The following is a 14,200-nucleotide window of genomic DNA, read 5'->3' on the forward strand; positions in this document are numbered from 1 at the left end:
AGCACTGTCGAGTTGTGAGAACATGAAAGGATTTTAAGTGGGCCTTATAGTCCGAAAAAATATGGTAACTTAAAAGAGCAGTTCAATAGGCTCAATTCGTTCACGAAGGTCACATCTCTAATGTGTAAGTCGTTCCCACACACCTTTTACATCTTCATCCTCGATGGTTGTGTTGCTGCTGTCCGATGATTCCTGCAGACAAAGTACATCAACACAAATGTCTACAAGCGGGACAATAACGGGAAAACACACACACACACACACACACACACACACACACACAAAACTGTCACAGAGCGTGCAGCTGTTTGGGTCGCTAGTACGCACTGCCGAGAAGGCTAGCTGATCTAGCGCTGTCCACTAGTGGGCAGTATAGGACACACTGAGAGACGCATACACAAAAAAGCAAGAAACAGACTAAAATCCTGCAAAAACTCCTTCCGGACACACATGGAGACACATAACCATGAATGGAGGGCGAGGACCACAAGATGGCGGGAGGATGTACCTTGATGCCATCTACGGGGTTATGGATAACAGTAGTCTGAGGCTCCTGGGGGAAGAATGGAGGAAGAGGAGCACTTTTAGGATGACAGGTGGGAAATGTGCGAAAGATCATTTGGATAAGGAAAAGCACGGCTTGACTGACACGTCAGCAAGGCGGCCACGTATGCTAATGCTAATGCATTCCTGGAATGTACAAATGAAAGCGTTTCACAACTTTCACATCCTGTAGCGGTGAGTTTGCCACGTTTTCTCCAGGAAGAATATCAGGGTCAAGGGTCATGATGTTTGCCAACATGAATAGCAACAATAAAGCAATGGATGGACTTCACTAGTCGGGCCTGACACTGAGCTCTCCTGAAGACGTGAACGTGAAGAGAGGAGCTGAATAGAAAAGTGTGCATGTGCACACACACACACACAAAAAGACACGAGTCTCGTACCAGTGCAGCAGACGACACGTTGACCTTAGGACTGCTGACTGTGCTGTTCCTGCTGCTGTTGCTCTGCTGAGACACAAAAGAGCAGCATAGTCTTGCCTAAAGTCTATATTTACACCAACACATATCTCAAATTGACAATGTTTAAATATGTTGTTCTCCCTATTTTGTACACTCTTATGTTCACATACACTATCTTTAGTTCCATTGTTGGACAAACGCTGTGTGCCTCCCAAACACTGGGGGGCGACCGGGGTCATTGCAGCCTTGTTTAGCTAAGTGGGTAGAGGAAGAGAATGCTACATGCTAATAGCTAAGGTTTTTAAGGTCGTGAAAAAATGGTGGGCTTGAATAATAACATTACGTGTGTTTTAAAAAGATAAATGTATAACATGTCTTTAAAGGCCTACTGAAAGCCACTACTAGCGACCACGCAGTCTGATAGTTTATATATCAATGATGAAATCTTAACATTGCAACACATGCCAATACGGCCGGGTTAACTTATAAAGTGACATTTTAAAATTCCCGCCACACTTCCGGTTGAAAAACTCCTTTGGATATGATTTATGCGCGTGACGTCACAAAATCCACGGAAGTGGTTGTACCCCATCCACCCGATATAAAAACCTCTTGTTTTCTTCGACAAAATTCCACAGTATTGTGGACATCTGTGTTGGTGAATCTTTTGCAATTTGTTTAATGAACAATGGAGGCTGCAAAGAAGAATGTTGTAAGTGGGATGGATCGGTGTATTAGCGGCTAAGTACAATACTTACAGCAACACAACAAGGACTACTTACTACGCCTAGCCGATGCTTGCCGCCAAACCCACGGATGAAGTCCTTCGTCGCGCCGTCGATCGCTGGAACGCAGGTGAGCACGGCTGTTGATGAGCAGATGAGGGCTGGCTGGTGTAGGTGGAGCGCTAATGTTTTTATCATAGTTCTGTGAGGTCCGGTTGCTAAGTTGCTAAATTAGCCTTAGCGTCGTTAGCAACAGCATAGTTAAGCCTTACCAGGCTGAGAATTTTTAACCGTGTAGTTACATGTACATGGTTTAATAGTATTGTTGATCTTCTGTCTATCCTTCCAGTCGGGGGTTTATTTCTTTTGTTTCTATCTGCATTTGAGAACGATGCTATCACGTTAGCTCAGTAGCTAAGTGTGTCACCGATGTATTGTCGTGGAGATAAAAGTCACTTTAAATGTCCATTTCGCGTGCTCGACTCTCATTTTCAAGAGGATATAGTATCCCAGGTGGTTTAAAATACAAATCCGTGATCCACAAGAGAAAAAGGAGAGAGTGTGGAATCCAATGAGCCAGCTTGTACCTAAGTTACGGTCAGAGCGAAAAAAGATACGTCCATCACTGCCTCTCAAGTCCTTCATTGTAACGTTCCTCATCCACGAATCTTTCATCCTCGCTCAAATTAATGGGGTAATCGTCGTTTTGTCGCTCCGAATCTCTCGCTCCATTGTAAACAACGGGGAATTGTGAGGAATACTAGCTCCTGTGACGTCACGCTACTTCCGGTACAGGCAAGGCTTTTTTAATCAGCGAGCAAAAGTTGCGAACTTTATCGTAGATTTTCTCTACTAAATCCTTTCAGCAAAAATATGGCAATATCGTGAAATGATCAAGTATGACACATAGAATGGATCTGCTATTCCCGTTTAAATAAAAAAAATTCATTTCAGTAGGCCTTTAATGTTTGAATGTGTGTTTATAAAGTCGCAGTTAAAAAGTCCAAAAATGATTTTAAGTGTTTGCATGCACTTTAATCTGATACTACCCCAAAAGCCTTTAAAAGAGATGCATCAAACTCGTTTTTACTGAGGGCCACATTGTAGTTATGGTTATGAATATGAATGTATATATATATATATATATATATATAAATATATACAGTACAGGCCAAAAGTTTGGACACACCTTCTCATTCAATGAGTTTTCTTTATTTCCATGACTATTTACATTGTAGATTGTCACATCAAAACTATGAATGAACACATGTGGAGTTATGTACTTAACAAAAAAAGGTGAAATAACTGAAAACATGTTTTGTATTCTAGTTTCTTCAAAATAGCCACCATTTGCTCTGATTACTGCTTTGCACACTCTTGGCATTCTCTCGATGAGCTTCAAGCACACCTGTGAAGTGAAAATCATTTCAGGTGACTTCCTCTTGAAGCTTATAGAGAGAATGCCAAAGTGCGCAAAAATGTATATATTTGCCTATACATGTGTTTATTATATATACTTTTTACTTACACTGTAAAAAAAAAAAATTCCGATTTTACTGTATACAACTGGCATCTTAGTCGCCAGAATGTGGGGTTTTTTTTTAATTCATGCATTTTTTTTAATCGCAAAATGTATGTATGTTGTTTTTATAGTGTATAATTTTAAATAGAAAAACAGTACCAAAATTGTTTTTACGGTAGAAAACTGTTCAGTCGCCAAAATTTTACTGTAAAGTCTATAGAGTACAAATTGTATATATAACTTGCTTTGCAATCATAAGTCAGACAAATATTTAAGTGTTTATTTGTATTTTAACTAAAAAAGTTTGATATAATATTGTGTTGCATTATTAGATATGTTATTAGATTATTAGATATATGCAACTGCATGCAGTACATGTATGTTGTTAATATCAAAATGGGCAAAAAAAAAATTTTTTTTGTAAGAATCGGTTGGTAATTTATAACACGTATTATTTCCAGGCTTTCGCAGGCCACATTAAAGTGAGTCAGATCTGGCCATAAAATAATTAATATAACAATTAACTTCATAATTAACGGGAAAGGCATGTCATTCATTGATGTTGTGTGATTTCAAAGAGAGAGATGTGACATCAGCACACAGCAAAAGTCCCGCAGAGATTATGCAATGTTAGATTCATCATCTGGCCACAAATAATCTGAGATTAGCATCAAGGCAGGCCGGGAGGGGGGAGGGGAGGGGGAGGGGGAGGGGGGTTATGCTGTAAACTAGAGGAAAGTGAAAGAGGAAAAGAAGATGAAGGTTAATGAAAGAGAGCCAAAGAAGCCCCTGGAGGCGGAGAAAAGTGTGTCTCCATTTTAACTACACTAAAAATAATTCACCTTCAAACTCAAACAGAAGGATGTCATCAATATGTGTGTTTGTGTGTCATCAATATGTGGGTGTGTGTGTGTTTGTGTCCACATTAGACATAACAAAAAGTCTGCACAAACTAAAACTCGGTGTGTCATCTCTAAAGCCACCCTCCCTCACCCCCACACACACACACAACCTCAAATATAAACACAACCTAACATAGAACCTTACACACACACACACAACATGAAACCTCACACATAACCTAACATAGAATCTTACACACACGTAACTTCACACTCACATGAAACCTAACACACAACCTAACATTGAATCTTACACAAGCAATCTCAAATTGTACCACACACACACACAGCCACATATAGAACCTCAAACACACACAAACACACACAACCTAACATAGAACCTTACACACCCACTACCTCACATACACACAACCTCAAATTGAACCTCATATACTCACAACCTCACATACAACCACACATTACTATACCACCCACACACACAACCTCAGATTCACAACAACCACACTTATTACTATACCACCCACACACACACAACCTCAGATTCACACAACCTCACATGGTACCTCAACCTCACACATACCCTAATGTAGAATCTTACACACACAACCTTACATACAACATTACACACAACTTAACATAGACATTACACATACAACCTAACATATAACTTTACACACACAAGGTAACATTGAACCTTAGACACACAACCTAACATTTAACCTTACACAGACAACCTAACATTGAATCTAACACACACACAACCAAACATAGAACATTACACATACAACTAAACAAAGATCTTACACTAACAACCCAGCATAGAACCTTACACACATAACCTAACACAGAATTTTACACACACAACCTAACACAGACCTTACACACACAACCTAACATTGAACCTTACACAGACAACATAACATTGAATCTAACACACACACAACCAAACATAGAACATTACACATACAACTAAACAAAGATCTTACACACAAAACCCAGCATAGACTCTTACACACATAACCTAACACAGAAACTTACACACACAACCTAACACAGACCTTACACACACAACCTAACGCAGACCTTACACACACAACCTAATATAGACCTAACACAGATCTTACATACACAACCTAACACAGACCTTACACACACAACCTAATATAGACCTAACACAGACCTTACACACACAACCTAACACAGACCTTACACACACAACCTAATATAGACCTAACACAGATCTTACATACACAACCTAACATACAATCTTACACACACAACCTAATATAGACCTGACATAGACCCTTACACACACAACCTGACATAGGACCTCACACACAACCTGACATAGAACCTCACACACACAACCTAACATAGACCTTACACACTCAACCTGACATAGAACCTTATACACAAAACCTGACATACAACCTTACACACACAATCAAACATAGAAACCTTATACACACAACCGGACACAAAACCTTAAACACACTAAAGGAGCATAGAATGTTACACGCACAACCTGACGAAGAATCCTTACATCCCCAACCTAACATAGAACCTTACACACACAACCTAACATAGTACTTTACACACACAGCCCAACATAGTACATTACACACACAACCTGACACAACACCTTACACCAGGGGTGTCAAACTCAAATACAGAGTGGGCCAAAATTTAAAACTGAACAAAGCCGCGGGCCAAAGTTGAACAAATTAACCTTTTAATAGGGACCCAAACAAGTTTTGCATTGAATATTGAACAAGCAAGGCTTATAGAACTTTATAGTGACATGCAAAATTGAGTTTCAAATAATAATAATAATAATTACAAAATATCAATGGCATATCAAATACAATTTAAATAAAAATGGAATGCCTCTTTTCTATTTGCAGCCTTCTGAGGTAATAACAACATTAACTTTTTCCACAGGCTAATAAATTTGAAAACAAAATAATGAATAAACCAACCATTCAGGACTTTAAACTGCTCAGTTTGCAACACACTGATCTAATCTGATGTGCCCAAGCCAGATACCTGCCATCTTTTCTTGGGTGCAAGTTCATTAAAGGCTTTGAGCTGAGGCAACCTTCATTATCGAACGAAGGTGTTCATCAGTCATTATATCTCGTAGTCCACCCGGACCACAGTCTTGGGGGCGTGCCTTAAAGGCACTGCCTTTAACGTCCTCTACGAGCCGTCGTCACGTCCGCTTTTCATCCATTCTAACAACGTGCCGGCCAAGTCACAAGATTTGTGCGGCTTCTGTACGCACACACAAGTGAATGCAATGCATACTTGGTCAACAGCGATACAGGTTACACTGAGGGTAGCCGTATAAACAACTTTAATAATAATAATAATAATGGATTAGATTTATATAGCGCTTTTCTAGACACTCAAAGCGCTTCACAGAGAAGTGAGAACCCATCATTCATATTTACAACTCATTCATTCATCATTCATTCTCCGGTGTGAGCGGCACCGGGGGCAAGGGTGAAGTGTCCTGCCCAAGGACACAACGGCAGCGATTTTGGATGGTAAGAGGCGGGGAGCGAACCTGCAACCCTCAGGTTTCTGGCACGGTTGCTCTACCCACTACGCCATACCGCCCCAACTTTAACACTGTTAGAAATATATGCCACACTGTGAATCCACACCAAACAAGAATGACAAACACATTTCAGGAGAACATCCGCACGGTAACACAACATAACAAATACCCAGAACCCTTTGCAGCACTAACTCTTCCGGGACGCTACAAAATACGCCCCCCTGCTACCACCAACCATAGGCACAATCTCACACACACAACCTCATGTAGACCCTCATACAAGCACACAAACACTCCTGGAACATCTCACACATTCCACGTCACATAGAATGTAACACACAAAATCTTTCATAGAACTTCACACAAAAACACACAAGTAGAAGCTGAAAAAGAACGTACCTTAACTTCAGCCTTCTTGTTGAGGAGGCTCTTGGCTGCTGCAGAGAGGCAGAAGGACACACCCTCAGTGGGCAGCGTGCACATGGTTCACACCTGGTGCACACCTGGTTCACACCCGGTGCAAACGGGCCGAGCGGCAGATGCAGGCGTGCACGCTCCCAGCACACTGTCGCTGAATGAGCATCTCTCGCCTCTTAAGCAGCCGCGCTGACAGTGAAGCAAAGTAAGCCCGCCCTCTCCCAAAAAGCCCCCCGCGTGTTCACATCGGAGCCAAAGCAGCAGATAAAAAGTCGGATAAGCAAAAAAGTGATTTGCTGTATAATCCCAAACACTGTGAGGTTGGCAAGATTAGGAGCAGAGGAGCAGGTGCGTCACCGCGCTCTCATCACGCCTAAGTGGACACCGCGGAAGCGCGCTCTTTTTGTGCGACGCTAATCCTGGAAGGCCGTTTATCCCAGCGGCCTCAAACACACCAAAGTGCGTGCAACTCTGCTCCTAATCCCCGGCAGGGTGCGCACCAGAGGCCAAAAAAAGAGGCCGCTTACCTTGGCGAGCGTGGAGGCCCACGAAGTCCAGCAAGAGAGATGAAAACAAACGTTAGAGAAACTTTGACATCACGGCAGCGAGGAAGAAGAGCGTCGCAGGAGGGTTCACCTTGTTCCACGATGCCGGCGGGGTTTCCTGTCACGCCACTGATGCCTGACGGTGCCGTGGTCTGACGTCCCACTGAGTGAAGATGGAGATAAACACAGTCAACAACACTGTTGTTTACTTTTTTTTGTCTTTTTGTCTATCAACTCCCTTTTCTTGTCATAATAAAATACATTCAATATCAATGAGATGTATCATTTTTATCAATATTATATTCTTTCTAATAATGACAATTAAACAAGAAAAATCTGGAAAGTTGGGGGGAAAAAAAAGAGAAAAGACACAATGTTGTGTACACAAATACTAATACGCGTTGTCACTTATAACATATAACCAGGGCCGGCCCGTGGCATAGGCCGTATAGGCAAATGCTAAGGGCGCCGTCCATCAGGGGGCGCCACGCCAGTGCCACAAATGTTGGAGAAAAAAAAAAAAAAAAGTTGGTACTAATATTTCTAAATACAAAAATTAATCCCACATTAATTAAAATGCAAAGTAAAGCCTATTTAATAGAAATATTTGTTACAACATTACGCCCCCCCCCCATCCCCCCGCACGGTGCGCCCCTCCCTTCCCGTATCATGACTCTTGCCACATCAAAAAATCAACACAAGATGTCAAAACGGCCAAAACTGTCAGGTGCCCAGGGAAGAAAAAAGAGAAAAGAAGAGGAGAAACGAGAAAAAGACAGAGGTAGCAGGTAGGTAACGTTAGCCTACATTAAATTATTTGTCTGTTACAGAATGTGATAGTAACCTGGCTTTTTAGCATTAAGCTAATGTTACATGATTCGGCAATTGCTAATCAATAAATAGCTAGTTCTGTTTTAACGTCTGGTTAATATTGTGGAGGGGGCTAAATTGTTATGGAAAATAATAATGTAACGTTAGGTAATTACAGTACTCCCACCTTACATTCCTCGGGGACATTTGTATTAGATCTTTTAAGCAGGTGTTTTTTGTTTACATTGTTATTGCCTTCTGGTTAGCTAATGTTTGCCCTGCAGGTAATAGTCACTTTTCCACCCTTTTATATATTAGGTATAGTTGTAAGCCTATAGTTGTTAAAGTGTAATTAAGCAATATCACATGAGAGGGAATGCTGTTTTTTTAATTTGAGCACTGCTGTGATTCGGTTGAAGATAATCATAACATAACATTCTCATATAATATGTTAATTTGCTTTCTTTAAGTAAAAAAAAGGTCAAAGACAAAGCTATTCGGTTTCTTGTGAGTATATACACTTCACTGTCGATGTGGGGCGGGGGGCGCCACCTAAAATGTTGCCTAGGGCGCCAGATTGGTTAGGGCCAGGCCTGCATATAACTGATATGAAGCTGTTTTTAGAGATACACTTCATAGCATCTTAGCATATCTACATGTGTTGCTTTTAGCATTTAAAAATTACAATGATCAAAATGGCCTTGCATCAATTTTAATTTTTCAGTATGCGGCCCTCACGGTAAAAGTTTGGACCAACATGTTTAACATTGAGGGCGCTCCCATTAAGAAGGAGACAAAGTGGCGCTCCCTTAGACTACTAACTACGTATCTGGAGCATCGTCTCAAAATAGACGAGAATATAGACCTTTCTTCCGCAAACGTCAGTCTGTTCTGGTTCGGAGGTTTAAAGGAGATTAAAACAAAAATATTGTGTTTAATTTGTATGTCACAGTTCTAAACAACATTAAGAAGCTGTAATTGTTTAACATATTTTCATAGAAAAAACACTCACACTGTAAATGGTAAGTCCATGAGGGAATTGAATCTCAATTTAAATGAGAAGCCTCACTCATAAGTGTGTGACAAAACAACAACCATCATGACAAAAAAGAAAAAAATACATTAATATAATGTATGAATACAATATAATAATAAACAAAGCTATTTCAATAGGGCCTTTGCAGATGTTTGCTGCTCGGGCCCTAATAAGACTAATAGTTCAAAAGCAGAAAAGTGTTCCGTTAATTGACTCCAGTACTGCGCTGTCCTGTGTAATGTCTGTCTCCCCCTGGTGGCTATGAGAGAAACCACAACAACACGACTGCGATCACCTTTCAAAAGAATCATTGTGCCTTAAAACGTTTCAAAATAAATAGAATAGAAGACAATTTGCGTACAATTATGAGGTGAAAAGATGTACGGAAAATGTGGAATTATAGGAAAAGGAGGAATTTTTGGAATGCTGGAAATAACTTTCCTGAATATTTTGGTTTATGAACGTTAGAAGTGGTTGAGAAATGTGCAAATAGTTTAGCATCAAAAATGGGTTGGGGAAAACATTTGAAATGTATAGAATATAAAATGTAACATGCTATTTATAACATGTGTTACATAGAACATATTGCATATAAGATGCTCTTTGTCGCATGTGTTATATAAAACATGTTACACATGTGATGCTCTTTGTTACATAACATTTAATAAACATAACATGTTTTTTATAACTTATGTTACATATAATATGCTTTTTATAACATAAGTTATATATAGAGATGTCCGATAATATCGGTCTGCCGAAATTATCGGCCGATAAATGCGTTAAAATGTAATATCGGAAATTATCGGTATCGTTTTTTTTATTATCAGTATCGGACTTTTTTTTTTTTTTTTTTTTTTTTTTTTTAAATTAAATCCACATAAAAAACACAAGATACACTTACAATTAGTGCACCAACCCAAAAAACCTCCCTCCCCCATTTACACTCATTCACACAAAAGGGTTGTTTCTTTCTGTTATTAATATTCTGCTTCCTACATTATATATCAATATATATCAATACAGTCTGCAAGGGATACAGTCCGTAAGCACACATGATTGTGCGTGCTGCTGGTCTACTAATAGTACTAACCTTTAACAGTTAATTTTACTAATTTTCATTCATTACTAGTTTCTATGTAACTGTTTTTATATTGTTTTACTTTCTTTTTTATTCAAGAAAATGTTTTTAATTTATTTATCTTATTTTATTTGATTAATTTTTTTAAAAAGTACCTTATCTTCACCATACCTGGTTGTCCAAATTAGGCATAATAATGTGTTAATTCCACGACTGTATATATCGGTTGATATCGGTATCGGTTGATATCGGTATCGGTAATTAAAGAGTTGGACAATATCGGCATATTGGATATCGGCAAAAAGCCATTATCGGACATCCCTAGTTATATATAAAGTGTTACTTATAACATGCTCTTAATAATCTGTTACATATAATATGTTATATATAACATGTTACATGAGCATGCTCTTTGTTACATATGTTACCTATATGTTACATGCTCTATAAGTTGTATATGTTACATATAACATGTTTTTTATAGCACGTGTTACACATGTATTAGAAACAATATGCTATTTGTAACATGTGTTACAAAAACATGTACCATAGCATTATATTGTAAAGGTGTGGTTTTGGGGTTCTCACCAGAGAAGTTCCTGGACACCAGCATGGTGGTCAAGATGGCCCCCTGTGGACGAGGAGGATTGAACGTGAGCACCGTCTCGCCGTGTAACGCTTTTAACGTGTCACTTCCACACCTTGAGTTTCCTCCTGGCGTTAAACTTCTTCAGACACTCGACGGTCTCCTGTCTGTGCATCATGGAGGCCACGGTGGAGCGTTGCTGTGGAGACGAGGAAGAGGTGTCCCTAATGAAGTGGGTTGATCCTCAGGCCAACATGGGCTGGCTGGCATGTTCCCCAACAGATGGCAAAGATGCTTGGCAGCTTTGGCCAGATGTTGGCCAGGATTAGCAAGTTAGAAACTAAGAGAGAGCGGAGCGCTCGTTGTTTGAGTCCCTGAGCACGCACTTTGATGTGTTTCACTAAGTGTGTTGTATAATGACGATTAGGACATGTTGAGAATTGTTGTCTTTTTATCTCACACAACTTTCAAAGAAAAATCTCTTTATGAAGAAGAAAAGTGTGTGTGTATACGTGTAATTATGTGTGTGTAAATGTACACATACACTACCGTTCAAAAGTTTGGGGTCACCCAAACAATTTTGTGGAATAGCCTTCATTTCTAAGAACAAGAATAGACTGTCGAGTTTCAGATGAAAGTTCTCTTTTTCTGGCCATTTTGAGCGTTTAATTGACCCCACCAATGTGATGCTCCAGAAACTCAATCTGCTCAAAGGAAGGTCAGTTTTGTAGCTTCTGTAACGAGCTAAACTGTTTTCAGATGTGTGAACATGATTGCACAAGGGTTTTCTAATCATCAATTAGCCTTCTGAGCCAATGAGCAAACACATTGTACCATTAGAACACTGGAGTGATAGTTGCTGGAAATGGGCCTCTATACACCGATGTAGATATTGCACCAAAAACCAGACATTTGCAGCTACAATAGTCATTTACCACATTAGCAATGTATAGAGTGTATTTCTTTAAAGTTAAGACTAGTTTAAAGTTATCTTCATTGAAAAGTACAGTGCTTTTCCTTCAAAAATAAGGAGATTTCAATGTGACCCCAAAGTTTTGAACGGTAGTGTATATATATAAATATATACAGTACAGGCCAAAAGTTTGGACACCTTCTCATTCAATGCGTTTTCTTTATTTTTATGACTATTTACATTGAACGGTAGTGTATGTATATGGGACACAATAGACATTAATTATCCCATTTTCGAGATATTTCAATGTCCAAAAATGTTACAGCACGTTATATACACAGTATGTACCGTATTTTCTGGACCATAGGGCGCACCAGATTATAAGGCGCACTGCCGATGAGCGGGTCTGTTTAGGTATTTTTTCATACAAAAGATGCATTAAAGGAGTCATATTATGATTTTTTTCTAAATGTAAAAGACTTCCTTGTGGTCTACATAACATGTAACGGATGTTCTTTGGTCAAAATGTTGCATAGATGATCTAAAACTTGAAAAACGTAGGTTTTCGCTAAAAGGCTCTGCTCAAGCGTTTCAAAGCTCATGGAGTCCTTTCTTGCTGTATGTCAACTTTCTTGACTTATGCCCAGACGCAGATGAGGAATAATTTCCCTTTTGTTCATTTTCTCTTTCTCCCTTTCTCTCTCCTTACAGCCTCTGTCTGTCTCTGGCCTCGTGTGTGTGTGTGTGTGTGAATGTGTCTGTTTTTGTCGTTTTACATGTTATATGTTTGTGCCATATGTGACCTGTGCTGGCAAAATGAGTCACAATGAGGAAATTTTAAAAACTGAGTTATTGTTATTTACACATTCTCCATCTAAAGACCTTCAAAATGATATATGGTTTGTTGGAATCGGACAGAAAATGACAGAGTTACATCCGATTGAAGTCGACCAAGTTTGAGGGTCCGTTTTGAGAAAAAACAGCTTAAAGTTTACTGTTCCAGAACAGAATGTTCCAAAACAAAACTCCATAGCAACCATACCTTAAAAGTCCTTGTAGCAACACCAACATTGGTACAATTAAAAGTCAAATCCCATGTCTAAAGGAAAAATATATATTCAACTCTATTGAAAACGGTTATGTACAAAAATTTCAACACTGTTATGTCACAGTTTTTTTGTTCACTGGTCAGTTTGTCAGCTGGTCAGCTGTCCGTAATATTCCTGACCAGCAGCACTAAGAAGATTCGCCGACTGCAGTGAATTTAGCGCACTTGCAACCGCCTGTGTACCCTCTCCACCTTCTAAATCCATTACGGAATGTAAAACAGTCTAACTTATCCACAAAAATAATAATTAAATGTTCGAAAATCACCTTTTTTCACCAAATATTCCGCTCGAATTACTGTGTTGTTTTTCATCAGGGCGCTGCCATGATACCACAATGCACCGCGCGGGGTGATTCAACCAATGAGGGTACGCCTCACAGCGACCCTTAGCAACAAGCCGGATTTGTTTACGTCGGGACAGGTTTAAAAACTCGAATTCTATTGGTTCAGAATGGCGTCATCGGGAATTCCATGCTCATTTTTAGAAAGTAGGTCAACTTGGCGTCACAATGATAGCAAATATGGCTAGGGGGATTCCCCCTTGTTGCCGCGAGTGAGCGTTGAAAACACTGGATTTTCTCAAGGAATTTTAACACAAAGGACTAATTTCTGAAGACATACCTCGTACAAAACCATCAAATAAAGGTGATTTAAGATGTTTTCTTGCTATTTCGATGATTGGGATCGCTAGATTGTGGCTTTATGGACTCATTTTTGTGAAAATCTCAATTTCAACCAAGATACATTTTTTTCACTTATTTGCCTGTAGCTCAAAATTAGCCTGTGCGCATTCCGACTCATTTTGCCAGCACGGGTCACATATGTCCCTTGTTGGTTTGACCTGAGTGGAGTGGGAAGGTGGGTGGGTGGTTTGGGTTTTAAGGGAAAGGGTGTGAAGAATTTACTGACTTTAAAATTGTACTGTTTCGACTTGCTTTTTTCTGTCTATTTGAAAATGTCAATAAAAAGAGTTGGATTAAAATGTTGCATAGATGTTACACATCATCTTCCAGTCGCTTTCTGACAGTCATGTGCCGTTTTGTGGGCAGTCTTATTTACGTGGCTC

General features: G+C 39.5%; 1 protein-coding gene across 13 annotated transcripts in view; it reads right to left on the reverse strand.

Moving 5' to 3' along the window:
* The window catches only part of LOC133638322 (calcium/calmodulin-dependent protein kinase type II subunit beta), a 67,898-nt gene that overhangs the window by 24,239 nt on the left and 29,459 nt on the right, over nucleotides 1–14,200 (reverse strand). For 5 of the 13 annotated variants that reach the window (XM_062030821.1, XM_062030825.1, XM_062030820.1 and 2 more), the window contains 7 exons: nucleotides 11,229–11,312; nucleotides 11,116–11,158; nucleotides 7,692–7,763; nucleotides 7,038–7,072; nucleotides 948–1,013; nucleotides 509–553; nucleotides 144–192 (listed from right to left, as the gene is read on the reverse strand). In XM_062030821.1, the coding sequence (XP_061886805.1) occupies nucleotides 144–192; nucleotides 509–553; nucleotides 948–1,013; nucleotides 7,038–7,072; nucleotides 7,692–7,763; nucleotides 11,116–11,158; nucleotides 11,229–11,312 (394 nt within the window). The remainder of the gene's footprint in view (nucleotides 1–143; nucleotides 193–508; nucleotides 554–947; nucleotides 1,014–7,037; nucleotides 7,073–7,691; nucleotides 7,764–11,115; nucleotides 11,159–11,228; nucleotides 11,313–14,200) is intronic. The other 8 variants (XM_062030830.1, XM_062030822.1, XM_062030832.1 and 5 more) reach the window with 4 other exon arrangements.

This window comes from Entelurus aequoreus, linkage group LG21, assembly GCF_033978785.1.
Source record: "Entelurus aequoreus isolate RoL-2023_Sb linkage group LG21, RoL_Eaeq_v1.1, whole genome shotgun sequence".
Classification (NCBI taxonomy): Eukaryota; Metazoa; Chordata; class Actinopteri; order Syngnathiformes; family Syngnathidae; genus Entelurus; species Entelurus aequoreus.